The following is a 27,001-nucleotide window of genomic DNA, read 5'->3' on the forward strand; positions in this document are numbered from 1 at the left end:
GGCCGAGCAACCCTGCAGATCCTGCAATTCCCGAGAATTGCACCAGGGACCCAGTGCATCCGCGTGCATGGGTGTGCATGAGCGTGCATGCACACCCGCGTGTCCCCTGCTTGCGTACTCTCTGGCTTTTTTTTTGCTTATTGGCTCGTTCTTGGATTTTCCCGGCTGGAGCCCCCCAAAAAGCGCCCCCCCCCAAGCTGGGGCAGCTTGCAAAGTCTCGGAGCTCTTCCCCCCCCCAGCCCCAGTACCTGCCCCCTCCCTGCAAAAGAGCCCCCCCACCTTTGCACCACACTCTTAAGGGTCCCCTTCCTTCCTCGCGGAGAAAGAGAGCAAGGGGGGGCTTCCTTTAACGGTTATAAGGGCAGTGGGTCTCTTGGCCGAGGTGGCGCAGTGGTTAAATGCAGCACTGCAGGCTACTTCAGCTGACTGCAGTTCTGCAGTTCGGCTGTTCAAATCTCACCGGCTCAAGGTTGACTCAGCCTTCCATCCTTCCGAGGTGGGTGAAATGAGGACCCAGATTGTTGTTGGGGGCAATATGCTGGCTCTGTAAAAACCGCTTAGAGAGGGCTGAAAGCCCTATGAAGCGCTATATAAGTCTAACTGCTAACTGCTACCTGTGGGTGGTAGTGGCTTCAGCAAGCCCAACCCCCCTCCTCTGCCCCCACCCGCCCAACTTTTCCCTTCAGGGGGGAAAAAAACCCTAACTGGTATTTGCACATCTGGATCCCTCCTGCCCCACATCTGCAGCCTGGCCCTGGCCAGATGTCTTCCCATTCTTCTCGGCCTGAGTCAGCAGGGCAGATTGGGGGGGGGGAAAACCGTAGAAGGAGACTCCAAGGAGCATGTTGGCCTTTCGTTTGCGCATCATCCTGGAACATCTGTGTCCTTTCCAAATGCCTTTGATATGCCCCATAAACCCGGCTGGGACCAGCTGGAAGGGGAGAAAGGAAAATTTAAAAGCTTCTGTTCTTTCAGCAGATCTCACTGACAAAAGGAAGAGAAGAGCAACCTATTCGTGTCTGAATAAAATGAAGTTAAATTTTTTCTTCTTCTCCCTGTTAGCATGGAAAGCTTCCCCAATTCTTCGGGCTGTCCACCCTTATTTTGATTTTAAGCAGCTTCAATATCCTCTGTTGATCTGAAACAAATTGCCCGCTTCCTTTGAAGTTAAACACAACTTTGGCAGAGCCAAAACATATTATAATTCTGGAAGGCCAACAACTGCGATGAGAAGGAAGGTTATTTCTTGGTTATTCTTCAGCAGGTTGACAATTTGGGATCAGAGCCGATCGCCCAGCACAAATCTTGGATCAAAAGATTGGGATATTCATCCGATCTTTCCTTTAGATATAGATTAACAGGACCTTATAGGTCATCTATTAGTCCAACTCACCCAAACAGAAGATCCTACACCAGTGATGGCAAACCTTTTCGGACAAATGGCAACCCAATTTCTTCTTGTCCAATCTTTAATTGCGATGTCCAAGTTGAGTTTGCTTAACTGAAACTGGATTTCTGACTTCCATCCCCTTTTTTAAAACCATGTAATTCCTTTCAACGCAACCATGCGGTCTTATCAGCCGACATTCGGATGTCTTGTCAGTTTATTCACTCAATTAAAAAAATAAATCCGGAGTCCCTTGAAGGGGCCGCCTTACATTTTGTCCCCCGGAACTGAACTGTCCGATGACATATCGAACCTTAAAGTTGATGCGGATATAATTTTGATAAGGCCTTTTTTTTTTTCTCCAACCCATCTGGAGCGAGCTGGAGGTTTTGAAGAAACATCCCTGTGTCCCTTGGGGGGGGAATTTGGATCTTTCCTAATGTGCAATAATTGAGATAATTGGCTGGATGGGGTTTCTAATTAGGACAGGAGGATGCGCTAACCTTTCACGGACAAATCTCATTTAGGGAGATGAGATAAAAGAGGCTCCCTTTGGCATATGGAGATGATGCTTGATGGGCGATGAGGACAATGCGGCTTTTAAAAAAATCTGTTGGAGGATGTGGAACAAAGGTTCGTTTGCAAACGGTTCTATTCGGCTTTATTGTCCCAAGGGAGCTTTTTCCAAAAGGCAACTAAACTTCCTTGGATTTGGTTTTGATTTTCCCTTTCCCTTCAAAACGTTTCGCTTCTCATCCAACAAGCTTCTTCAGAACTTCAAGGCGAAAACAAAACAAGAAAATCCGGTCACCTTTTGAAAGAAAGCACTTTTGGGACGGACATAACCAGGATGACTGAATCTCCATAGACATTGCAACTTTATTCATCATTTGCTGAGCTTGTCGATCAGAAAGGTCGGCAGTTCGGCGGTTCGAATCCCTAGCGCCGCATAACGGAGGGAGCTCCCGTGACTTGTCCCAGCTTCTGCCAACCTAGCAGTTCGAAAGCAGGTAAAAAATGCAAGTAGAAAAATAGGGACCACCTTTGGTGGGAAGGGGACAGCGTTCCGTGCGCCTTCGGCGTTGAGTCATGCCGGCCACATGACCACAGAGACGTCTTTAGACAGCGCTGGCTCGTCAGCTTTGAAACGGAGATGAGCACCGCCCCCTAGAGTCGGGAACGACTAGCACATCTGTGCGAGGGGAATCTTTACCTTATCTAAGGAGCAGATTAAAAAGAAAACTTTTAAGATGCTCTTGAGGTGCAAGGCCAGCTATTGAAGTGATAAACTTAATGAATGTTTTGTTTAAAACATTGCTGTTTTGGATGTAAGGGGGAAAAAGGTATTCTAGAATGGATTCAGGCTTCCAATGCTCTGTGCAGCCTCGTCTGTTCTCTCAGCTTCTTCTAATGCAGTGTTTCTGGATCTCAGGAACTTGAAGATGGGTGGACTTCAACTCCCAGAATTCCTCCAGTCAACAGTCTAACATACTCAACTACATCTAAAGTCAGCATCCAGGTTTCATCCCAGGGGGTTGATAGCAATAGCCCTTAGACTTATATACCGCTTCATGGTGCATCACAGCCCCCTCTAAGCGGTTTACAGAGTCAGCCTCTTGCCCCGCAACAATCTGGGTCTTCATTTTACCCACCTCGGTAGGACGGAAAGCTGAATCAACTTTGAGTTAGTCAGAATCGAACTTCTGGCAGTGGGCAAAGTTAGCTTGCAATACTGCATTCTTAACCACTGAGAAAGAAGGAAGATAGCAGCACCTAGACTTATATCCCGCTTCACAGCCCTCTCTAAGCGGTTTACAGAGTCAGCCTCTCGCCCCCAACAATCTGGGCCCTCATTTGACCCACCTCAGAAGGATGGAAAGCTAAGTCAGCCTTGAGCCATTCAGGATCAAACTGCTGGCAGTAGGCAGAATTAGCCTGCAATACTGCTCTTTAACCACTGCACCACCATGATCCTCTGAGAACCCATCCTGTTATCTTTTCTATCCCTCTAGAGCTGCAGAGTTGTTCGTTCTGTTCCAATAAGAGGCAGGGGCAGCCAGTGAGAGAGTTTTTGAAAAGTCAAGTTGCCTACTCAAAACTCCGCCTCTTTTCTGATCTTAAGCATAGGCTAACTGGAATTTCTTGGTCCTGTATTTATTTGTATATAGTCAATCCATTTTTTCCAGTCTCGTTTATATCTCTCGTTTGAGTGATCTTTAAGATATGCCGATATTTTAGCCATCTCGGCTAAGTTTGTGACTTTCAATGTCCATTCTTGGATTGTAGGCAAGTCTTCCTTCTTCCAATATTGCGCCACCAACAGTCTTGCTGCCGTTATTAGGTGCAGAATCAAGTTAGTCTCTACCACTGTAAAGTCAGTACATATACCTAGTAAGAATAGCTGAGGAATAAACTTTATCCTTCTTTTAAAAATATTTTGCATGACCCACCATATTTTTATCCAGAATGCCTTAACCTTTTGGCAGGTCCACCATATATGATAATATGTAGCATCGAGAGAACCACACCTCCAACATTTAGGCTATACATGCACCACCCCGAAAAGAGGAGAAGGACACACCCTGGGTAAGAGATGGGCAGCCACATTTGAGAGATGCCCTGGGCCAAGCCAACTCTTGCCACGTTAGCAAGCCACGGTTTCTCTCTGCATTAAACATACTCCATAACAAGCATGGTATTGGACCTGGGTACTTGAGAGACCGCCTGCTGCCAATTACCTCCACTAGACCGATTAGATCCCACAGATTAGGCCTCCTCCAAATTCCATCGAGTGTCGACTGGCGACTACTCGGAGGAGAGCCTTCTCTGTGGCTGCTCCGACCCTCTGGAACGAACTCCCCCCGTGGAGATTCGAACCCTCACCACCCTCCAGGCCTTCCGCAAAGCCCTTAAAACCTGGCTGTTCCGACAGGCCTGAGGCTAAAGAGCTGTTGCCCCCGTCTCGAATTGGTATGACTGTTGTGTTTTTAATCATGCATTGTGTTTTTTTTTATGTCGTTTTAAATTCTTGTTTGTATCCCCCTTCCCTGGTTGAGTTGTGAGCCGCCCTGAGTCCCCTTTCGGGGGGGAAAAGGGCGGCATATAAATAAAATCAACATTCAACATGTACACAGGACCTGGTGAGAACATATTGGCAGCCACAATGCTCCATCCTGCCCCATCGGGGAATCGATTGAATAAATCAAAATAATCACAATGCCCATCAAAATCAGGGGGGGGCTTCCACTGTAACGCGGGGGGAGGGGGGGAGAGCTGTCCTCTTGAACATTTTGACTATAATCTGCAAAAAGTTGCGTTCGTTTTGCCACTGAGAACACGCAAGGATATCCCAAGACATTGGAAAGAAAGAAAAACCCCCCCAAAAGAAGGGGCTTTCCCCCCCCCACTTTCTGCATTTTTTTTTTTTACAGTCTCCATTTCTGGCTGCTGTTGCTCTGGGTGCAAAAAGGCGCTGACAACGGTGTCCTTTTAATGAGGGCCTCGCTGCACAATGGGCGGCTGGGCAGAAGTGGCCGAGCGCGTCTTGGGTTGCATCCGTCAGATTAAATTCCCCCGATTGTCACGTCCGTCCGTTCGTGGGGGAGCCCCCCCCCATCCATTTCATCTGTCAGCGAGATGTACGGCCGCCTTCCTGCCCTTCCAGATGGGTGATCTATCTGCGTCGCGGGCCATCCATCACTTTGAGGTTGGATTTGTCCCCTGCCATCTCTTGCTCGGCTGGCACCTTCCTAATTCGCCCCCCCACCTCCCGCTCCCGCTCCCGCCTGATCTTCCCTGACTCCACCGTCGCTGGTCAATAAACCCTGGGGGTGGGGGTGGGGGTACTCGGAGAGCCATTAGGGTGGGATGATTGAGTGACCCCCTGGCTCCAGCTGCAGCACCGCAACACCCGGTTCTTTTGTCTGGCCGGGCCTGGCCAAAAAGAGGAGATGGATGGGGGACCCATCTGTAGGGGAGAAAGGAGGGCCAGCGGGAGGGGTGGGGTGGGCGACGCGATGGTTCCAGGTGAAAGAAAAAAGAACGTGCGTTTCTGGATCTGAAATTGGGGGGGGGGGGCGATGGAAGTTTGTTTAATAAATGAAATAAATGGGAAAAAGAACCTGATTTGGAGGCCAGGGGGAGGAAGATTATTTTCTTGAAAATGCCGCCCCCCCTCAGGGGAAACAGGTGGTTGGGGGGGGGCGAGGGTACCTGGATGGAGAAGAGCGGAAAACTTGGCATGATTTTTCTTCCCTTCCTTTCCCTTTTCTCTCCCTCCCTTCCTCCTTTCCTTCCTTCCTTCCTTTCCTTCCCTTCCATCTCCTTTCTTTTTCCCTTCCCTTTTCTCTCCCTCCTTCCTTCCTCCTTTCTTCCATTCCTTTCCCTTTTCTCTCCCTCTCCTTCCTTCCTTCCTTTTCTTCCATCTCCTTTCCTTTCTTTTTCCCTTCCCTTTTCTCTCCCTCTCCTTCCTCCCTCCTTCCTTCCCTTCCTTCCTGTTTTCCTTCCTTCTTTCCTTTCTCTTGCCCCATCTTCCTTTCCTTCCATCTGTCCTGTCCCTTCCTTTTTCCTTCTTTTCTCTCCCTCTCTTCCCTCCCTCCTTCTCTCATCTCCCTTTCCTTTCCTTCCATCTGCCCTTTCATTTCTTCTTCCTCTTTCTCTCTCTCCTTCCTCCCTCCTTCTTTCTTCCCTCCCTCTCTTCCTTTCCTTTCGCCTGTCTTTTCCTTTCTTCTTCCCTTCCCTTTTCTCTCCCTCTCTTCCCTTCCTCCATCTTTCCGTCCTTCCTACCCTACCCTACCTTACTCTCCCTGGATTTTGGATATTAAACCTGGATAACCCTTTCTTTTAATTGACTACATCTATCATCCCTTACTTTGCTCCCTCCCCTCCCTCCCCTCCTCTCCCCTCTCTTCCCTTTCTCCTTCCCTTTCTCCACATGCCTGCAGTTTGAGGCAGGATGGCAATTATGTTCTCTGCACCAGGACTGGCTCAAAGCAGGGTCCTGTATAAGGAGCAGGGGCACCTCCAGAAGAGAGAAACCGTTTCTCTTCGGGATTCAGCATTCTCCGTTTGTTTTGAAACCTTCCGTCCTTCTGTGGCGGGATTCCAAATGCAATTTGGGCTCTCTTGGATGGAAAAATGGCCTGGCCATCGAAGCAAGAAAGGATGGGGGAAGGCGAAATCCAGGGGTGTGTATGTTGGAGTGCTGAAGGGTATGAAGAACAGTCGTAGGAATTGGGGATGTCCAATGAAAAGAAGGATTAGGGGAGACATGATAGTAGTCTTCCAGTATTTGAAGGGCTGCCCCAAAGAAGAGGGAGTCAAACTATTCTCTTTCATATTCTATTTTATTCTATTCTCTTTCATATTATTCCATTCTATTCTATTTCTATTATTCTATTCTCTTTCTATTATTCTATTCTCTTTCTATTATTCTATTCTATTTCTATTTCTATTATTCTATTCTATTTCTATTATTCTATTCTATATCTATTATTCTATTCTATTTCTATTATTCTATTCTATTTCTATTATTCTATTCTATTTCTATTATTCTATTCTATTTCTATTATTCTATTCTTTCTATTATTCTATTCTATTTCTATTTCTATTATTCTATTCTATTTCTATTATTCTATTCTATTTCTATTATTCTATTCTGTCTATTATTCTATTCTATTTCTATTTCTATTATTCTATTCTATTTCTATTATTCTATTCTATTCTATTTTTATTATTCTATTCTATTTCTATTATTCTATTCTATTTCTATTATTCTATTCTATTCTATTTCTATTATTCTATTCTATTTCTATTATTCTATTCTATTTCTATTATTCTATTCTATTCCTATTCTATTCTATATTCAGCTCCAAATATCTACACTAGAAGGGAGGGAGGGAAGACTAAGCTGCAGGGAAGATTCCTGAGGAAACCCACTTCCTCCTCTCCTATTTTGGAGAACCCCCCCCCTAAGCCCCCTCCCCAGCATCTTTGCACTATCCAGCGCTGAGCAGAAGGGGAAAGTGTGTGTGTGTGTGTGTGTGAGGGGCTTCTCCCCCCTTCTTCCCCATGTCATCACCACCTTCTCCATCCATGAATCTTCCCGCTGCCTCCCAGCTGCAAAGCGAGGTACAATTGGGGTGGGGTGGGGGGCTGTGTGTGAGTGGTGGTGGGGGGGAGGGCGCTGCGAGGAAAGGCAGGGAATCTCCTTTTTGGGGGGAAGACCCAGGCGGTCGGTGCCTGGGCTGGCAGGATGATGGGGACGGGGATGATGGATGGGGAGGAGGGAAGAGGGCGCTGCTGGCAGGGGGCGCGTGGGGTGGGGGTGATGGATGGTGGGGTGGGGTGGGGCGGGGGGGAGTGGGAGGCGCCGCTTGTGTGTGCCCCGAGCGAGGGGACGCGGGGGGGGGGGAGGAGAAGAGATAGAAAAGAGGCAGATGGATGGATGGATGAGCGGATGGGGGGAGGAGGAAGAGGGAGGAGGGAGGGAGGGAGGGACGGGTAAAGGGCTCCCTTGGCCAGTTCGCGGTGCGGGACAGACGGAGGCAAGAGCTCCTGCGCTTCGCCCTCGCCTCGCTTCGCGGCTGCCTCGTCCGCCTCTCGCCCCGTCCCGTCCCTGGTCCTCCTGCCCTGCCTCTCGCCAGCCATGCCCAACTTCGCCGGGAACTGGAAGATGAAAAGCAGCGAGAATTTCGACGAACTCCTGAAAGTCCTTGGTAAGGCGCGGGGGGAGCGAGGAAGGCTCGAGTTTCAGAGGCTTATCCAAGGCGCTAGGCATCAAGGCGGCGTCTGGAAGAAACCCCCCCGGCCAATTACACGCGCGCGCACACACAAACACACCAGCCGCGTTGGTTTACTCGCGAGTCAGCGGGAAGGGACAAGGATGGAAGCAGCCACCCGATTCTTGGAGAGGAAGCGTACTTGGCGCTGGCAGAGGGGAGGACGAGGAGGAGAAGAAGAAGAAGAGAGGAGGAGGAATGGGAAGAAGGAGGAGGGGAGGAGGAAGAGGGGAGGAGGAAGAAGAGGAAGAAGAGAGGAGTGGGAAGGAGGAGAGGAGGACGAGGAGGAGAAGAAGAAGAGAGGAGGAGGAGTGGGAAGGAGGAGAGGAGGGGGAAGAGGGGAGGAGGAAGAAGAGGAAGAAGAGAGGAGTGGGAAGGAGGAGAGGAGGAGGAAGAGGGGAGGAGGAAGAAGAGGAGGAGTGGGAAGAAGGAGGAGAGGAGGAAGAGGGGAAGAGGAAGAAGAGAGGAGGAGGAGTGGGAAGGAGGAGAGGAGGAGGAAGAGGGGAGGAGGAGAAAAGGCAAAAGAACGAGAAGGAGAAGAGAGGAGTGGGAGAAGGAGAGGAGGAGGAAGAGGAGGAGGAGGAAGAAGAGGAGGAGGAGGAGGAGGGGAGGAGGAAGAGAGGAGGAGGATGAGAAGAGAGGAGACCGAAGAAGCGGGGCGTGGGGGGCAAGGCGCGTGAGAACGGGGCCAGATAACTTTCTAGAGAGTAGAGGGGCGCGGAGTATCCTCGCGGGTGGAGGTGGGCTCGGAGCGAGGCGGGGGGGGGGCAGGCTTGGAGCGCTGCTCTTCCATGGCCACCCCATGCTCCCCCCTTCTCTATCCCCCCAAAAAAGAGGCTTTAGACCTGAAGGGGAGGGAGAACCCAGGTTCCTCTGGCCAAGGGAGGGGACACTTGCCCTCAAGTAAACCTGCTTAGACGCCCCTCCCCCGTTGCCATTGGGGCGGCTCTTGAGGTCCCAGCCTCCCTGCCCACCCAACAACAGGGCTGGGCGTGGGTCATCCGTGGGGGGGAGCAAGCTGCTTGATCAGTGGACCTTTGGAGAAAGCCATTCCATCCAGGCGCCCGAAGGGCTCCCTGTTAACACCCCCTTGCCCCCCCCTCCCATGTCTACCCAGGAGTGAATGCCATGTTGCGGAAAGTGGCGGTGGCCGCCGCCTCCAAGCCCCACGTGGAGATCCGCCAGGACGGGGACCAGTTCTACATCAAGACCTCCACCACCGTCCGCACCACGGAGATCAGCTTCAAAGTAGGGGAGAGCTTCGACGAGGAGACGGTAGATGGGAGGAAATGCCGGGTGAGACTTCTCCTGAGGGTAGATCTTCAAGGCAGGGTGGGGGTCTTCTTGGGGCTCCTCCTCCTCCTTCCCGAGGTTGAGTTTTGGGGTGGAAGAAACATTTCCAGAACAGGACAAATGTCCTGGAGATGAGGTCCTTCTAAAGCAGAGAACGTCCAACCTTGGGGCGCTTTTAAGATTGGGGAATGTCTGGGGAATTCTGGGATTTTGTCCCTGGAAAATCCCCAAGTCTCAAAGTCCCCAAGTTTGGACATCCCTGTCCTCAAAGAAAAGTGTTCTCCGATCTAGAACAGTTCCTTGGAACTTCTTGAGAACATCACAGAAGGGTTTTGGCCAGTTGTCCTCTTCTAGAACAGTGTTTCTCAACCTTGGCAACTTGAAGATGTCTGGACTTCAACTCCCAGAATTCCCCAGCCAGCATTCGCTGGCTGGGGAATTCTGGGAGTTGAAGTCCAGACATCTTCAAGTTGCCAAGGTTGAGAAACACTGTTCTAGGAGAACTTATTGGAGCCAAGCTGGATGTTTTGACAGCGTGTCTCCCCCCCCACACCCCCCCCCCCAATGTGCTGGAAAAGCCACACCACACAGAAACCCATGGGGGGGAGAGGAAGAGTTGGTGGGACGAGTTGACCCCCCCATCACATTGGCATGGTGCCACCTGTTCAACTTTGGAGGCAGCAAGATCTCCAGAAATCCAGTGGTAAAAATAAGAGCAAGATTCCCAAGATTCTCTGCGAAGGCAGAGAAAGGTTTTCTCCGCCTGTTTTCTTGGGCACCTTTAACACAGATGCAGACAGATGCAACACCCCCCCCCACAAAAAAAAGAGGGAAGTCTAGGTGAATTTTGCTCTTCCCGCAAGCCACAAGCCAGGGGATTGATTTCTTGACACACAAAAAAAGCAGAGTTCGCTATTCTTTTGTGGCAAACCAGAGCCACAAAACATTTCTCACTTCCTCCTTTGGAGATCTTCTTTAAAAAACCCACTCGCTGTCCATGAGTCGCACAGGGATTCCCCAGGCTGATGAATCAGGATTTTGGGGGGTAGGAAGGTTTCGCTGTGGCTTCTCTGCCATCCCAGGAATTCGGATGCTGGACATCTCCCCCCACCCCCCCTGTCCAATGGCCTGGCTTTAGGATTTCCCTTCCGGCCTCATCCGACCTCTTCTTGGTATCATGTTGGCACTTTGGAAGTCTCTCTCAGGTTGGCAGTTTTCTGAGTCATTGCCCAGCTTGGCAGTTGATGACCTCTTTTTAATTTTATTTTTTTTAAAGCATGCTTGATTTGGCTTTGGAGAAGAATTTTAGGGATGTCTAATTCCTGGTTAGGGACACGGTGGCTCAGTGGCTGAGATGCTGAGCTTGTCGATCAAAAAGCTCAGCTGTTGGAATCCCTAGCGCTGTGTAACAGAGTGAGCTCCCGTGATTTGTCCCAGCTTCTGCCAACCTAGCAGTTCGAAAGCAGGTCAAAAATGCAAGTAGAAAAATAGGAACCACCTTTGGTGGGAAGGTAACAGTGTTCCGTGCTCCTTGGGCGTTGAGTCGTGCCGGCCACACATGGCCACGGAGACGTCTTCGGACAGTGCTGGTTCTTCGGCTTTGAAACGGAGATGAGCACCGCCCCCTAGAGTCAGGAACAACTGGCACATCTATGCGAGGGGAACCTTTACCTTTTGACTTTAGGCCAGTGGTTTCCAAACTTGGCAACTTTAAGACTTGTGGACTTCAATTCCCAGAATTCTCCAGCCAGCTGGCTGGAGAATTCTGGGAGTTGAAGTCCACAAGTCTTAAAGTTGCCAAGTTTGGGAACCACTGCTTCAGGCTAAGGGGCAGGGATAAGACTGAGAATGGGGGTCCCAGTCTGTCTGTTCATCAGCTTAAGGAGAAAGATCATGATTACATGGAATTATTGGGGAGTCCTAGATGAAGACAAAATAATGAGGGAGCCGCAAACAGCATTATAAAAGAGTTAATTAAGGTGTGGTATGGAAAAAAAACAATCCACAAGAGGAATAAGTCATGTTCCTGGAAAGGATCAGAAGAATTATACCCCAATTCCGTGTGGGTTGTGGCTTGATCCAGTGATCATTTCCATTTAAAAAAAAAATATAATTGTAATTGTCTTAAGTTGCCTGGAGCAGCAATTTTCCCAAACTTGAAATGGAACCACCAGCCAAATCTTTGGCTGAAGGAATCCAACAGGGCAAACCTTTTCTTTCTGGTTGGGCTGTTTTACTGAATCTGGTTTGATGAAATCTGGCGTTCAGTTCGTGTTTTTTTTTTTTTTTTTAAACTTTTAATGATAAAAGTCTGTCTGGGAGGTTTCCAGGAGAAAATATAAGCCCTCGATCCTGGGAGGTCTGGAACTTCAGATGCAGAAACATCTGCCCAGCCATGAAGATCTGACCAACAAATCCCCCTCCAACCCCCACTCTTGATTCTCTATAGTTTTAGCCTTAAGTCCCCCCCCCCCCAGCCTTAACTGGAAGTTAGGCCCATTCTGAGCTGCCCACAAAATTGTGCACGGTGCTTCATCTCTTCAAGAAGAGATTGGACTGCCGTTTGTCAGAAATGATGTAGGGTCTCCTGCTTCAGCGTGTGTGTGTGTGTGTGTGTGTGTGTTTTGGACTAGATGACCTATAAGGTCCCCTCCCAACTCTGTTCATCTGCTCTGCCTGGTATCTGTTGCATAGACGGAAGCTCATTTGCAGTGTGTTGAGGTGGCTGCTGCCAGATGTTTATTCCCGTTTGCTGCTTGGCTTCAAACCGTTGGTCCTAACATCTGGCCTCCCCTCCTCTCCACCGGGAGGGGCAAATCTTTTTTTTTTTTTGCAGAGTTTGGCCACTTGGGAGAATGAGAACAAGCTTTACTGCAAGCAAACGCTGCTGGACGGCCAGGGTCCCAAAACCTACTGGGCAAGAGAGCTGGCTGGAGATGAGCTGATTTTGGTAAGGGCTTTCAGCAATTCCCACCAACCTTCCCAAAAGAGAGGAGCTCAATATTGGGGTAGCAGGCTAAAACGGCAATGAAGACCCCCCCCCCAAGTTTAAACTGGGTTGAGCACAGCTATAGCTTCTCCTTTTCAAGGCTCCATTCGCTTATAGTCAACCTTGGAATTTGGTGAGAAGGTTCAGCCCAGGATAGAAAGACTAAATTCTGAAAAAGTTTCTTCTTCTCCCTTCTTCTTCTCCTCCTTTTCCTTCCTCCGCCTCTTCTTTTTCTTCTCCTTCTTCTCTTCCTTAGAACAAATGATGTTCTAAGCTTCTTCTTCTTCCTTCTTCTTCAAGTTTTTCAATAAGGGTACAGCCTCCAGGTCCACTGGACCGGGATGAGGTGAAGATGGGAGAAGAAGGGAGTTAAGTTCCAAAATTGCTTATCACCAAAGGCAAAGTTTTCAAAAGTTCAGTATCAAAAGATCAGCGGTCTTGTCTTCCTCCCTTCTCAAGCTCACTCAACACACATGCGCACCCAAAGGCCCACATGTCATATAGTGGGGTGCAGACCAATGAACCTTCTTCCCAAATCGCGTGCCACAGGTCCACTGTAAGATCTGAAAGTTCAGATCAACTTTTAAGACTTGTGGCCTTCCAACTCCCAGAGAATTCTGGGAGTTGAAGTCCACAAGCCTTAAAGTTGCCAAGGTTGGAGGCCCCCGATCAGGCATCTCTCTTTGACCTGGAGTGATGCCAACGTCCCCACCCCACCCGCTAAGCCATCACTTGGGCTCAACCTAGCTTGAATCCTGGCTCTGCATGTTCTTGAGAAGCACCACAAGACCCAACTCTGAGCAGTACAGCTAGTCCTCATCTTACGACCAAAATTGAACCCGAAGCTCCTGTTGCTCCTTGAGACAGGGGTGCTTTTTGCCCCACGTTAGGGCCTTTCTTGCAGTGACGGTCGTTAAGCGACTCATGGCAGCTGTTCAGTTAGCCACAAGGTTGTTAAGGAAATCTGGTGTCCTCTTTTAGTTTGCTTGGCGGAAGGTCACAAAAGATGATCACACGACCCCGGGACATTGCAAATGTCATAAATAAGAGTCGGCTGCCAAGTATCCGAATTTTGACTATCGGGGAGGTGCAACAGTTGTTCGAGTGTGAAAAACCGTCGTAAGTCGGCTTTTTCGGTGCCGTTGCACTTTTGAGTGGTCACTAAACCAAACTGGTATTAAGTTGAGGGCTACCTGTAGATGAAAGGGTTGCACACGTGATTTGGAGGTCTTCCAAATTCTAGGCACATCCCAGCAACGCAAGAACTTCCCAAGAATTTAGGAGACCACATTTCTTCAGACACTTTTGAACCTTGCGAGGAACAACGTAGGCGGCCTCCAAGTCGGACGAAAGTTCACCAGCTTCTCCCCAAGCTGTTGAACCTTCTGCAGATGTTGGCTTCCTGGTCTCAAACCACCACGGCCTTCTCTAACAAAGACTTAAAGAGAAAAAAAAGTCTTCTTCTGGTTTCAGGTTCTCTTTTATTTTTCTTCCCCCCTCCTTTGCAGACCTTTGGGGCCGACGAAGTTGTGTGCACGAGGATTTACACGCGGGAGTGAAAAAAAAAAAAGAGGCCAACCTGCCCTCCCTCCCTCTCCCCCCACCCCCTTGCAGGAAAAGCCGGAGGATCAACCGCAGGTGTTGTGAACACAAATCCGTCCGAGTAAACATCCTCGCGTGTTGTTTGGACGGGCTGCCTCCTGCGTGATCGTACATGTCGTTTCAAATCCCAGCTCGCCGGCCGTATCTCGAGAATTTTCCCCCTCCTTTGTTTTGCTTAGATGGCGAATCCAGGTCCCCGTAGATTTTGTGGGCGTGCGTGCATGTGTGTGTGTTTGCGGGTACAAACCCCCCCTTTCATTTCCCCTCCAGCCCGCTGCTCACTGGTATTTATATACCTTCACATTTGTACGAGCAGACGATTAAATCTCTTGGTTCTTGTTGACCAGGCTTTGCAAACCGATGTTTCTTTTACTTTATTAAAGTACATCCAGACACGTCGAAGGACACCATGGGAGAGGGGTAAGACCTTCCAAGCTCACACCTTTGCTACTCTAGGTGTCTCATCTGGTTGTTGTCAAGTTTCCGAAAGATGCCCTAATGAACTTACGAGCCTCGAGCCAACTTGAGAACAAGACATGGAAATGCTTTACCAGTTTGAGTTCTTTTAGCTCCCCGTTTTTGTAAAAAAAAAAAAGGAGTTTTCCCAACCAGCTGCAATTCGCTCCGTGCTGGGTTTTTGCACAAAGGCAGAGATACTCTTTTTCTGTTTAACTTAAGGAATTTGTTGCTGCAAAAGATGAGTGGAAATCAGTCCCCGTAGACCAGCGTTGTTGTTCTCCCCTCCCCCCACATCATAGTTAACTACCTAATTATTATGGCCTCTATAAAGTTGGAGAGTATTTCAGGTCAAGTCGCAAAACACAGGCTTGTCTTTTCCCCTTTCGAATCATACGCATCCGTGTGTGTTTTTTCAGGTGACTGGAGCGGAGTTCTGCCCCCAGATTTAATTTTTGCAAACGAGAACGTCAATCTTAATCTGGGAAGAATAATCACTGGAGGAGAGTATTCGTAGCTCAGGGCTGAAATGAGGGGTTCCTTGGTGCTCTCTGAGCTTGGTTGTTTTCTTGCGGACGTTTCGTGACCCAACTAGGTAACAGCATCAGTGCTAGAAAAGAGCAACACCCCCCCCACTCCCTTCCAGCACCTGCTTTGGGAACGAAACATCCGCACGAAAAACTCCAAACCCCTGAGGTTCCTCTGTGCAGGACAGCCTTTTATAGAGAAAATTCCTGAAGAGAGAAAACCAGCAACTTCAGGAAACATTTTCAATGGTCTCGTGGCCTTTCCTGAAGGTACAAATTGTGCCAGTGAAGGATTTCTCTTCTCCAGGCTGAGAAACACACGGATTGAGAATCCCACTGAGCAGGACAAAAACATGCCTTCCGTCTAATGGATGCCATTATTCCTCAGCCTCCACTTTATCTGCTTCTATCCCATAGACCCGGGATGGCGAACCTGTAGCACCCAGGCCAAAGGTGGCACACAGAGCCCTCTCTGTGGGCACGAACACCATTGCCAGTGGCTCTTCTGGTTTCTGGAACGGATATGCACACTGGCCAGCTGGTTTTTGCAGGGGCCGCATTGCCGGAAAACGGCCTAAAACCCAGCCAAAAAACAGGCCATTTTCCAGGCTGTTTTCAAGCCATTTTCGGGCTGAAAACAGCAGAAAATGGCCCGAAAAACAACCCCCAAAAACAGGCATGCATGCACTGGCCAGCTGGTCTTCAAGCTTTCGGTGTGCACATTCCAGTTTGGCCACTCGGTGCTGAAAAGATTAGCCATCTCTGCCATAGACATTTCCAAGCTGGAAACTATTTCAGGAACTTTGTAGTGGCGATTTGGGGGGAGCAGCCCTCCCCAGATCTTATTTCTCTTCCAGACATTTGAATTGTGGGAGGGGGGGGGGAGAGAAACACTTGACCAACAATTTAATTTTTATGGAAACGATCCACTTCAGCATCAAACTCTCCTGAATCAGAGGAAGCTTGCCAAGAGTCTCTTCGGATCTTGGCCACGGAACGAAAGCTCACCACAATATTTTCCTTTTAATGTTTTTTTTTAAAGGCAGCATTCATACAGAAATGACGGGGCAGCTCCCTTAATTGTGTGACGTTCCCTCATTAGGACCATCGCCTGCTTCATCTGCCTTCGACCCCGATTCCTTCGTGAAAAGGGGACCACCACCCACCACCCCCGTGGCTAATTTGGCACAACGTTGCGGAGCTGACAAACCGAGGCAGTGGCCTGTTAAATTAAGTCTGAATCCATTCAGGCCGCGTTAAATTTTATGGACACTTCGAACTCAGCCATTATATTTTATGGGTGTGTGTGTGTGTGTGTGTGTTTTCATCCCGAGCTTGCCATTCAGAAGCTGACCTAATTAAGAGATAAGGACACTAGGCCAGAATTTGTATGACTGTTTCACATCCTCCCAAAATAATAATAATAATTGCCAGGCTGGTATTTAAGGGGGGGGGGAAAAAAACAATGTGCAGAAGGATTCGGAAATGTTTCCAAATGGATTCAACATCAACACAGAGAGAGAGAGAGAGAGAGGGAAAAAACACCACCCCGACTCTCTCATCACAAGGCAAACAAAACAATATTGGTCTTGGATTCACATCGTGCCTGGTGCACACTTGAGTTAGCACGCTGAGGTTTATGGGCTGCGTTCACACTGGATGAAATCCATCGACATTCGGCGCACCCCCCACCCTGCTGGCAAGTCCATCCTGTCCTTATTAAAAAATCCTTTCAGCTGGGGAGCCGGGCGGGGAGAGAAATAAAAGGGGAATTTTGCTGGCTTTCCAACTTAATTTCCTTGTATTTGAGTACAAGGAGAATAAAGATTATACTTCTACTTTGCAACCTCTCCGAATTTGAAGAGACATCGACAGGCGCTCTCAAATGCCCTTTCACAGAACGACGAGAGCTGGAAGGGACCTTGGAGGTCTTCTAGTCCAACCCCCTGCTCAAGCAGGAGATCCTAGATTATTCCCAGACCAATGGCGGCCTGATGTCTTGTTCAAAACTTCCAGGGATGGAGAACCCACAACTTCTAGAAACAAGCTAGTCCCTTAACCGTTCTCACTGTTAGGAAGTTCTAAGGTTGCGAATGCTGGCTGGGGGATTCTGGGAGTTGAAGTCCAGACATCTTCAAGTTGACAAGGTTGAGAAACACTGCAGTAGAGAATCAATCCCTCAGATGGGGCAGGGAAGTCAAGTGATCAGGTAGAAGCTGCAGGACCTTGGATAGCTCCAACGAGATCCCACAACTTCCGAAGGCAACTTCTGTTCCATGGGTTGATCGTCCTCACTGTCGGGAAATTCCTCCTTATTCCCAGGTTGAATCTCTCCTTGGTCAGTTTCCATCCATTCTTCCTTGTCTGGCCTTCGGGGGCTTTGGAGAACAGCTTGACCCCCCCTCCTCTTTTGGCAGCCCCTCAAACATCCCCCTTTCCCCCTTTTTGAATTGTTCGCCGCCCTGAGTCCTTCCCGGAGAAGGGCGGCATACAAATAATAAAATTCAATTCAATTCAATATGAGACTCTTGCTTTATGAGGTATGACCCCCCAAAAACCTTGCTTTATGAGACACGGATGGTCTTAGGTGGAGGTGGCGAGTGGTTAAATGTAGCACTGCAGGCTACTTCAGCTGACTGCTGTTCTGCAGTTCGGCGGTTCAAATCTCACCGGCTCAAGGTTGACTCAGCCTTCCATCCTTCCGAGGTGGGTAAAATGAGGACCCAGACTGTGGGGGACGATATGCTGACTCTGTAAACCGCTTAGAGAGGGCTGAAAGCCCTATGAAGTGGTATATAAGTCTAACTGCTATTGCTATTTCTGAACCTGCAGTCTAGCACCTTCTACTCATTGTCCGCCTCCTTGGAGGGGGTGGTGGTGGTGGTGAGACAAATAACAGAACCTGTTAGCATGGATAGCTATAAAAACGTCAACGAATTCAAGAAATATATGAGCCTCCATCTCAGTAGCACCAGAAACCAGAAGCAAACCATCATTCTTTTGCAAAACTATCTTAGCTTTGGAACCGGAAGGGAATCGTTGCTGGCGCCAAAGCCCGAATGAGAGAGACAGAGAGATCCGACTACGTACTTTTCGGATCCCGTCAGTGAAGACTGGGGGGGCTGACCGGGGGGTGATCAGGAAGGACAACCGACATGGATAATACACAAGTAGCCCTGATAGTTTTAATGGACATACTGCACTACAGTCAAGTTTACAACATCTGTATAGAAATCATCACATGAATAGGTGGCAAAAAGAAGGAGAAGGAAGAAGGAGGAGAAGAGAAGTAAGAAAGAAGAAGGGGAGGAAGGCTGAGGAGGAGGAGAAAGAAAGAGGAGGAGAAGCACATTACAGAATACGAAAAGCCATTTTTTTTTTAAAATCAGAAGGAACACCTTGTGTTGCTGTTGGCACAGGCCAGGATTGGACCTTGGATCTTAAGATGTCAGACACCAGGGTGATGGGGACCGGAGAAGGGGGAGGAGGGAGAGAGAAAAGCAACATTGGGAGACACCCCCCCCCACTAGAGGGAGGTCTGGAGTTTCAGTAGACTTGAAGGCGATTGTCCCCCCCCCCCAACCCCAGACCTGGGAGATGCGAGGATTCTGCCCTGATTTTTATCTGCCCTGCTTAAGGAAAACCTCGGGTGAAATTCATGGAAGAGAACCAGGGCGAGACGTTCTTGTTTTTTGGAAACACCCCCTCCCCCCTACGGAGAAGCGCCGGAGATGGTTCTGAGAGCGGAGCAGAGGGAAGAAGCGCACAGGCCGCGTGGGGGGCGACGGGACTCCGCAAGGGCCCTGCCGAGACCCCCCCCCTTCCCCCAGCCCCTCCCCAACCTCTTCTTATTTACAAGGCCGGGATGGGAGCCTGGGGCGGGGGCGGGGGAGAGGTTAAGTTTATTGCTGGCATACTCAAGATTTTGCTTATTGGATTCTGACTCGGAGGAGCTGCTACTGCTGTGCCCCCTTCTTCTTCCCTGGGGAGTCTTTCTCCCCCTCCCCACCTCCCAACTCCAAGCCCCCCTCCCCTTTTCCAGTAGCGTGAGAGAATTCCCGCAGGTGCCTGCTCTCTTTTCTGTCCCGTTGCCTTAGACCATCACCAGGCTGTTCTGAGAGACTGCCGGACTGATTTAAGTGTGTATGTGTCTCTCTCTCTCTCTGAGAGTGTCCATGTGTTTGTGTGTAAGCAAAAACCAGCCCCCCCCCATGTGCAGGGAAACCCATCTTTTTGAAAAACACAAAGCCACTCTGTCAACTCATAAATCATTTGCATGTGGATTAATTAGGGCATCTTTCGGAAACCTAACCCACCAACTGCTCACAACTTCCAGGCCAGTTTTGCAAAGAGCCCCTTTCCTCTTTCTCTGGCTGCCTTCCATACATATATGGAAAACACACACACACATCATTCATATATATATATATATATATATATATATGATGTGTGTGTGTGTGTTTTCCATATATGTGTGTGTATGTATGTGTGTATATATATATATATATATATATATATATATATATATATATATATATATATATATATATATATATATATATATATATATATATATATATATATATGTGTGTTTTCTGAGGTTTTCGCGGGTGTTAGTATGTAGGTCTTTGGTTATTCGGGTTTTCTCCCGCGTAAAATTGGAAGTGTCTTGGCGACGTTTCGACGAAGTCTCATTCGTCATCTTCAGGCTTGTTTGCTCGGCTTGGTGCTTCCAGGAGCAATGTGAGATCTCGGCTGTTTCTTCCTTTTTATCTCACATTGCTCCTGGAAGCACCAAGCCGAGCAAACAAGCCTGAAGATGACGAATGAGACTTCGTCGAAACGTCGCCAAGACACTTCCAATTTTACGCGGGAGAAAACCCGAATAACCAAATACATACATACATACATACATACATACATACATACATACTTGTGTTGCATTTGTGTGATAAATAAATAAAGGGAGACTAGTATAGATCTATTCCAAGCTATTTAACTCTCATCAACTAGCCATACCTTTACTGGGATTCGGACCTGGGCTGTTTTTACATATTAGGCAGTTGTCTTAGCCTCTAAGCCACAAGCTCTCCTCCCTTACCAGCTGAGCCAGGGGAATGATTAAGAGTTATGTCAAAGCACCGGGTACGCCCAAATACCACGAATCCCAGTAAGGGTATGGCTAGCTGATGAAAATCTCACCGTCTTTCAATATTTCTGGGTTTGTCCCCGCGCAGAGGAACGCAGCTCTGTTAAAATGCTGGCTTGTTAACTTAACCATGTTTTTATTTCCCCAAAAGCAGCAGAGAAAGTCATACAAAAAAGCCCCCGCCGTCCTCAACGAGGGAGCCCAGCCTCCCTTTCCCCCCTCCCCCCCTAAGTGTGATATTGGCTGGAAGACGCTGTTGGTGGGTACAAAGCCCACCCACCCAAAAACTTGAACTGAAAACGAGAGTGAGATTTCTTTTAAAAAAAAAAAAACCTGGGTTTATACAGACAGTAGATTTTTGTCTTATTCAACGGCAGCTCGAAATGTGTCGAGCTGCAGCTACGTGTGTGTGTTCTCACTCCCCCACACCTGTGCTCAAGCTGCCTATAGGTCAGGTAGATTCTCCCTGATGAGTAGATCTCCAACAGATCTCCTCCCCCCCAAAGCAACCTCTCAGAACAGAGCGAAGGGTCCAGGCAAGCCCTGTCTTATCTTTCCCAGGAAGAACTAAGATCCTTCTCCTTATTGTTCATGTATTTGTGTGGGTGTGTGTGTATGTGTCAGGGGGCGGGGAGGAGATGGGGGGTTTCATTTATTTTTACAAAACAAAAAGAAGAAGAGAGAAACAACCTTCCACACGAAAAGCATCGCAACGACAACTCCCTTTGGTAGAAAGTGTAATAAAATGATTTCGCCCGCTCTCTCTCTCTCTCTCTTAAGGTACTAAAAACCCTGAAACCATCCGGTAACTCCAAAAGGGGGGGAAAAAAAGGCTAGTAAGAATTGTACTAGCACGTTAAGCACACTTATTCTTTTAATTAAAAAAAAATCGACAAATATGTACATTTATTTACAAAAAAAAAAGAAAGAAAACCAACCAGGAAGAAGGGGGCGGGGGCGGGCGGGGAGCGGAAGGCAAAGAACCGGTTTAAAATCGGTTGTGGCTGCTATTGTCAAAGCGTGCATGTGTGACCGATAAGATTGTGTATGTGTGTGTCTGAGAGAGAGAGAGAGAGAGAAAGAGAGAGAGAGAGAGAGAGAGAAAGAGAGAGAGAGAGAGAAAGAGAGTGTATGTTTGTGTGGACAGCTGGTGCGTGGCACTAAGAGCCTAGTAAACAAGCAGGTACAAAAACATAATAATAGTCATAATAATAATAATAATAATAATAAAACCCAAATAAAACGGTAGTTCCACTGGCACTAGAAAGAAGAGACTGATCTTAAATCGGTGTTTAGGGGACGTCGGGAGGAGTCCCCGCTCACAGGAACGCAACGGATGAGAAGGAAAAGTTGAAACGGCAGACCCGTAGACGCCCAGGGGTCTGACCCCCCCCGCCCCCCCACACCCGCTCCCCCCCCCCCCGGTTGGTCTGCAAAACTCAGGAAGCAGCTCAAAGTTTGCAAAAAGTCTGCCCCGCCAAGTCCCGTGGAGACGAGGGGACGCCGCACTCCCGGTGTTCCTTAAAAGATTCTCTGGCCTTAAAACTCGTGTCTTTCAGGAAGGAGACGAGGAGGGGGAGAAAGCGGGGGGGGGATATATGCCACGCACCGAGAGTCTCGTCGAGCTACTCAAAAGCCCCCTAAGGGGGTCAGGGGCTGCTGCTGCTGCTGCTGGTGGGTAGAGAGGCCAGGTGTGTCTCCCCTCGGGCGACTCGCGGACCTTCCGTGCCCCGCGGGGCGCTGATCCTGGCTGCCGGGCCGGCTTCGGTTCCACAAGACCCAATGGGAAAACAGGCCCCCGGGACGTCTCTCCGGTCGGAAGTGGCAGGTCGCGGAGCCGCGCGAAGGAGGGGGGGAAACGGGGAGACGAAGCCGTCCTCCTTATTTGGCCCACGCCGCGCGGCCCTCCCGCGGGGTGTGTGTGTGTGTGTGAGTGAGGGCGCTTCTCCCCTCCCCCTCCAACCAAACGCGTTTCGTTTTCCCTCTTTCCCTCCCCGCAACCGGCGTTCAGGGCGTCTTACAGATTGGGCTGTATTTCACGCGGTATTTGTTGATGCTCACAAAATGCAAGTCCTCGGCCTCGCGGGTGGTGGTGCAGGGCAGCAGGCCCTCCAGGGCTTCGCCCATCAGCCACTGGCTCGTCTCGGCCGCCATCTCCCGGGTGATGTGCTCCTTCGTCCACCGGTCCACCCAGGCCTGGAAACGCTGGTGCAGCCTCTTGCTGACTCGCTCGTGGGACTGTGGGGGGGGGAGGAAGGGAGGGTGACGTCTTGGCTTGGTGGAAAATTCCTCCCCACCCCTGTGGGGCTGCAAGCGATCAAGCCAGCGTGGACCGTATCCTAACCTGGGAGGGTCACATTCCCCCGGGGCAGGAATCTGACCCTGTGCTTGATGATCATCATCTAACAGGACTTGGGTGCTAACCTGAGAGGGGTGCCAATTATTGGGGGAGGTGGCATTTTGAGACGATGTTGATTGGCGAAAGTACATTCGCCCCGGTCCATTAAATAAAGGCAAAGAGGAGATGATGGGCAGCACAGAGCAGGAGCGGCGATAAAAGGTCTTAGATGTGTGTGTCAGGCCTGCAGCCATCTTTTCTTTTGGGTCTTTGGCCTGCCACACTTTCTATTATTCTGCTATGCCGTTTCTATGGTGGGAAAATGAGATTGTATGGAGTTTAGATGCTATGTAGCCATAACAACATTCTTCTTAGAAAGCCAAGGTCATCTTTGTCTCTGCACCTGGCCAGATCTGGATGGGAGGAATCTGTCTTCGTGGCAGTGGGAGATTGGAACATGGGACGGACTGGTGGGTGTTGGGGGCGGGATCTTGAACTTTCAACTGGGTGGGGAAAACTGGGAAGCGTTCAGATTTCAGGGTCTCCCAGATGTGCCAACATGGCTCTCTTGATACATTGGATCTTTTGAGGAATCCTTTGCTTCGGACTCTGATTTAATTTTTGGATGCTATTTTGAACCCTGACACTGTGTTTCTCAGCCTCAGAAACGTTACGGGGTTTGAACTTCAACACCCAGAATTCTCCTTCCTTCCTTCTATTCATTCTCTCTCTCTCTCTCTCCCCCCCTTGCATTTTAAGACAGAAAACGTGGGGCAACGGTTGCTTGAGCCCTAAAACCGCCAGTGTGATTTTAAATTCCAAGAACCCCCCCCCCCCTCAAAAGGACGTGGGAGAAGAGCAAAGGGAGAGAGGTGGACACTCCCACCTCCCAGAGTCTCAGCCTGAGTCTCACCAGCTCAGGGTTGACTCAGCCTTCCATCCTTCCGAGGTGGGTGAAATGAGGACCCAGACTGTGGGGGCGATATGCTGACTCTGTAAACTGCTTAGAGAGGGCTGAAAGCCCTATGAAGCGGTATATAAGTCTAACTGCTATTGCTATTGTGGGGTAGCTTGACTTGACCGTTGCGCAGGGTGGCCCTATCCCCTAGGGTCCTTCCCCACCTCCAGCCGCCCCCAACAACCACCCTTTCCCTAGGTGCCCCTCTCCCCCCCCAAAAGAGGATGGGGCTCATGGGCTCCCCCTCCCCCCTCCGGGCTGACCTGATGGGCGCGCAGCAGAGCGGTCCTCCGGTACATGTAGTCTTCCGAATTGATGACGTAGACCATCTTGTAGGAGTTGAGCTTGAACTTGCATTCCAGCTTGTCGAAGCTCTCCAGGTTCTCCAGGGGCTTTTTGCCCAAGCCTTCTTTGCTGTCCTTCTCCTGCTGCTCCCGGCCTCTCTGACACTTGCGGATCTGCCGAAGGTTCCTGAGAAGCAGAGACAGCGCCCCCACACCCATGATGCTGGAATTAGGGTCTGCCTGAAAAGCCCCCACCCCACCGCTTCCGCTGCGTGGAAGGCTTGACTCACGGAAGACGGTGGCGTCCGGAAAGTAGGAGGTTGTTTATTTATTTTTATTTATTTTATTAATTAGACTTCTATACCGCTTAATAGGGCTTTCAGCCCTCTCTAAGCGGTTTACAATTTTTTTTTTTTAGCAAATTGAGTCAGCAACTTGCCCCCACAGTCTGGGTCCTCATTTCACCCACCTCGGAAGGATGGAAGGCTGAGTCGACCTTGAGCCAGTGAGATTAGAACCGCTGAACTGCAGATAACAGTCAGCTAAAGTGGCCTGCAGTACTGCACCCTAACCACTGCGCCACCTCGGCTCTGGTAGCTGCCCCATGGAGCCCCCCCAGCCAGCACTTATCCCCCCACCCCGGTCAAAAGAAGAGAAGGTCCGTAGCTCAGGGTTGAGCTGGGGGGGGGGGAGCTTGGTGGTTTTACTGCAGATGTTTTAAGTGAAAACCACCAAGGGTCGTGCCTCCAAGCCATCTTTCCTTTTGGGCTTCAGGCCTGCCCCACTTTCTACTATCCCTTTTCTATGGTGGGGAAATGGGAGGGGGGATTATACGGAGTTGGTTGATAAGATTGGACTACTGTAATGCGCTCTACTTGGGGCTGCCCCTGAAAAGTGTTCGGAGACTGCAATTAGTCCGGAAGGCAGCCGCGCGAGCGATACTGGGTGTACCAAGGTACACCCATACTACACCTATCCTCCGCGAGCTGCACTGGATTCCCATTGGTCTCCGAGCACGATTCAAGGTGCTGGTTATCACCTTTAAAGCCCTACATGGCCTAGGACCCGGATACCTACGAGACCGTCTCCTGACGCACACCTCCCTCAGACCAATAAGATCGCACAGGATGGGCCTTCTCCGGGTGCCTTCAGCTGGACAATGCCGGCTGGCGACGCCTCGGAGTAGGGTCTTCTCTGTTGCCGCTCTGGCCCTATGGAATGAGCTACCCCCAGAGATCCGGACCCTACCCACTCTCATGGCCTTCCGTAAAGCTATTAAAACCTGGCTTTTCTGGCAGGCCTGGGGCTGTTGACCTCTTGACTGAGGCCCAGCCCCCCTTTGATTGGGTGCATGTTGTGTTTTCTTCTTAATCTTGTTGTATCTTATTGTTTTAATCCTTTTTTAACATTTTTCATTTCTGTAAGCCGCCCGGACTCCTCCGGGATTGGGCGGCCTATAAATTCAATGAAATGAAATGAATGAAATGTAGCCATAACAACATTCTTCTTAGAAACTCAAGGTCATCCTTGGTCTCTGCACCTGGCTGGAACTGGATGGGTGAAAGCTGCCAGCGTGGCAGTGGGAGATTTTACCATGGGCTGGACTTGTGGGTGTGTGGGGGGGAAGATTTTGAACTTTCAACTGGGTGGAACAACATGGAAGCTTTCAGATTCGGGTTTTCCCAGATGTGCCAACGCGGCTCTCTTAATAAATTGGAATTTTGAGGAATCCTTTGCCTTGGATTCTGACTTGGATGCTATTTGGAGCCCTGAGACTGAGCTTAGGGAATCGGGTGCCAAAAACCGAGACAGACACGACGAGGTCCTTCTAAGTCCGGGGTGTCGAACTTATGTTGTCCCGCCAGTATCACATGATGGATCGGGACTTTTTCCCGCTTTGCTAAACCGGATGTGGCGTGGCCAGCACATCACGCATCCGGGGTGCGAATTTGACAGCCCTGCTCTAAGCAGTTCCCTTTATCTTTCCATCCTCCGTAGATGGAAACCTTGCCAAACCGGAAAGCAGAGTCTTTGCAGCATAAACCCCAAGTCTCTGGGAACTCTTGAGGAGGAACTGTCCTCGCCCTCTTTCTCACACACAAGCAATTTAAACTGTGCGACCCTTGCTCGCATGCCGCTCCCTCCGGGAAACTTTTCATCACGTTCAGAAAGCACCAAGGACTCCACCATTTCCCCCTCCCCAGCCCAGCAGAGGCGGGGCGGACTGTGGCTAGAGGCCACGCAGGCCTCAAAAAACAGCGCGTCGGTTGCTTTGGACAGGTGTGAAGGGCGTTCTCTCACCTGGGCAGAAGACCGGCTTCTGGACCAGCTGATCCCGCAGTTCGGGAGACGTGGAGTCGGAGTTGACGTAGCGGTCCACGTAATCCGTCCAACGCTGGAAAGGGAACCGAGAGACGGTTAGTCAACTCCTTCTAAAGGCGAGGGAAAGAAAAAAGCAGCTTTCTGCCGTATGAAATTCTAACCCCGTCTTTACCGTCAGGCTCCAGGAAGAGAATCTCGCAAGCCTGAAAGCGTTTCTTTATTTTGACTTCCACGAAATTTGAGATCTTTTTTTGAGATGCCTCCAACGCCCCATTTCGGTCTGGGAGCTGAGATGCATTTGCGTTCTGGGAGGAAAAAATTATCCCCAAAGTAAATAAATTCCTGAGTGGTGTTTCTATTTGCCTTCCTAAAATGTAATTGGTTAAATCTTAACTAATTAAAGGAGAGAAGCAACCTAGAACTAAGGAGAAATTTCCTGACAGTGGGAATAATGGACCAATGGGAACGGTTTTCCTTCGGAAGTTGTGGGGTTTTTTTTTTCAAAACGCTCGTGCGATTGGGAACCAAAACACGGCAAAAACCGCTCACGGGCCACAGCCCACCCTTACCTCCGCCTCAACGGGATCGTCCGAGTTCTCCCCTTCGGTATCCAGCAGTTCAATGGTTAACTGGACATGGGTTCTGCCCTGTATGAACATCATCTACACACCAAAAACACACACATCGTTCTTATTTCGGTCACATCAAAGAGAAGCATTGATAAATCAGGGAAGGGCATTTATCTTGTGGGAGCTCTGGAGGCTTTCAAGGAGGGGTTGGACTGCCCTCTGTCAGAAATGGAGTAGGGTCTCTTGCTTGGGCAGGGGGGGGCTGGACTAGATGACCTACAAGGTCCCTTCCAACTTGTTCTTTCTTTCTTTCTCTTTCCTTCCTTTCTTCCTTTTCGTTTTCCTTCC

The 27,001-nt window shown here is 49.5% G+C and overlaps 2 protein-coding genes across 4 annotated transcripts in view; one reads left to right on the forward strand and one right to left on the reverse strand.

The window, feature by feature from the left end:
- The first annotated feature begins 7,914 nt into the window (after positions 1-7,914).
- On the forward strand, positions 7,915-14,230 carry CRABP1 (cellular retinoic acid binding protein 1). The gene is made up of 4 exons (XM_087703621.1): positions 7,915-8,103; positions 9,284-9,462; positions 12,296-12,409; positions 13,957-14,230. The coding sequence occupies exons 1-4, from the start codon at positions 8,034-8,036 to the stop codon at positions 14,005-14,007; spliced, it is 414 nt and encodes a 137-aa protein (XP_087559747.1). The 5' UTR covers positions 7,915-8,033; the 3' UTR covers positions 14,008-14,230.
- Positions 14,231-19,733: 5,503 nt separating this feature from the next.
- Positions 19,734-27,001, reverse strand: part of SIN3A (SIN3 transcription regulator family member A) — a 38,650-nt gene continuing 31,382 nt past the window's right edge. Inside the window, exons 18-21 of one of the 3 annotated variants that reach the window (XM_087703996.1) lie at positions 26,654-26,746; positions 26,023-26,157; positions 23,742-24,002; positions 19,734-22,420 (exon numbers count right to left, since the gene is read on the reverse strand). In XM_087703996.1, the coding sequence (XP_087560122.1) occupies positions 22,190-22,420; positions 23,742-24,002; positions 26,023-26,157; positions 26,654-26,746 (720 nt within the window). In that variant the 3' untranslated portion in view covers positions 19,734-22,189. Of the gene's footprint in view, positions 22,421-23,741; positions 24,003-25,232; positions 26,390-26,653; positions 26,747-27,001 lie in introns of those variants that run through there. The other 2 variants (XM_087703994.1, XM_087703995.1) reach the window with 2 other exon arrangements.

Source organism: Thamnophis sirtalis, unplaced genomic scaffold, assembly GCF_051295495.1.
Source record: "Thamnophis sirtalis isolate CommonGarterSnake01/CBP01778 unplaced genomic scaffold, rThaSir2_p1.2 scaffold_2, whole genome shotgun sequence".
Lineage (NCBI taxonomy): Eukaryota > Metazoa > Chordata > Lepidosauria > Squamata > Natricidae > Thamnophis > Thamnophis sirtalis.

What these genes read in the sequence shown, in the direction of transcription:
- CRABP1 (XM_087703621.1), top strand. Translation starts at nt 8,034, where the DNA reads ATGCCCAACTTCGCCGGGAACTGGAAGATGAAAAGCAGCGAGAATTTC. An exon ending in CGAACTCCTGAAAGTCCTTG is followed by an intron (nt 8,104 to 9,283) that starts GTAAGGCGCGGG and finishes ATGTCTACCCAG; the next exon opens with GAGTGAATGCCATGTTGCGG. An exon ending in TAGATGGGAGGAAATGCCGG is followed by an intron (nt 9,463 to 12,295) that starts GTGAGACTTCTC and finishes TTTTTTTTGCAG; the next exon opens with AGTTTGGCCACTTGGGAGAA.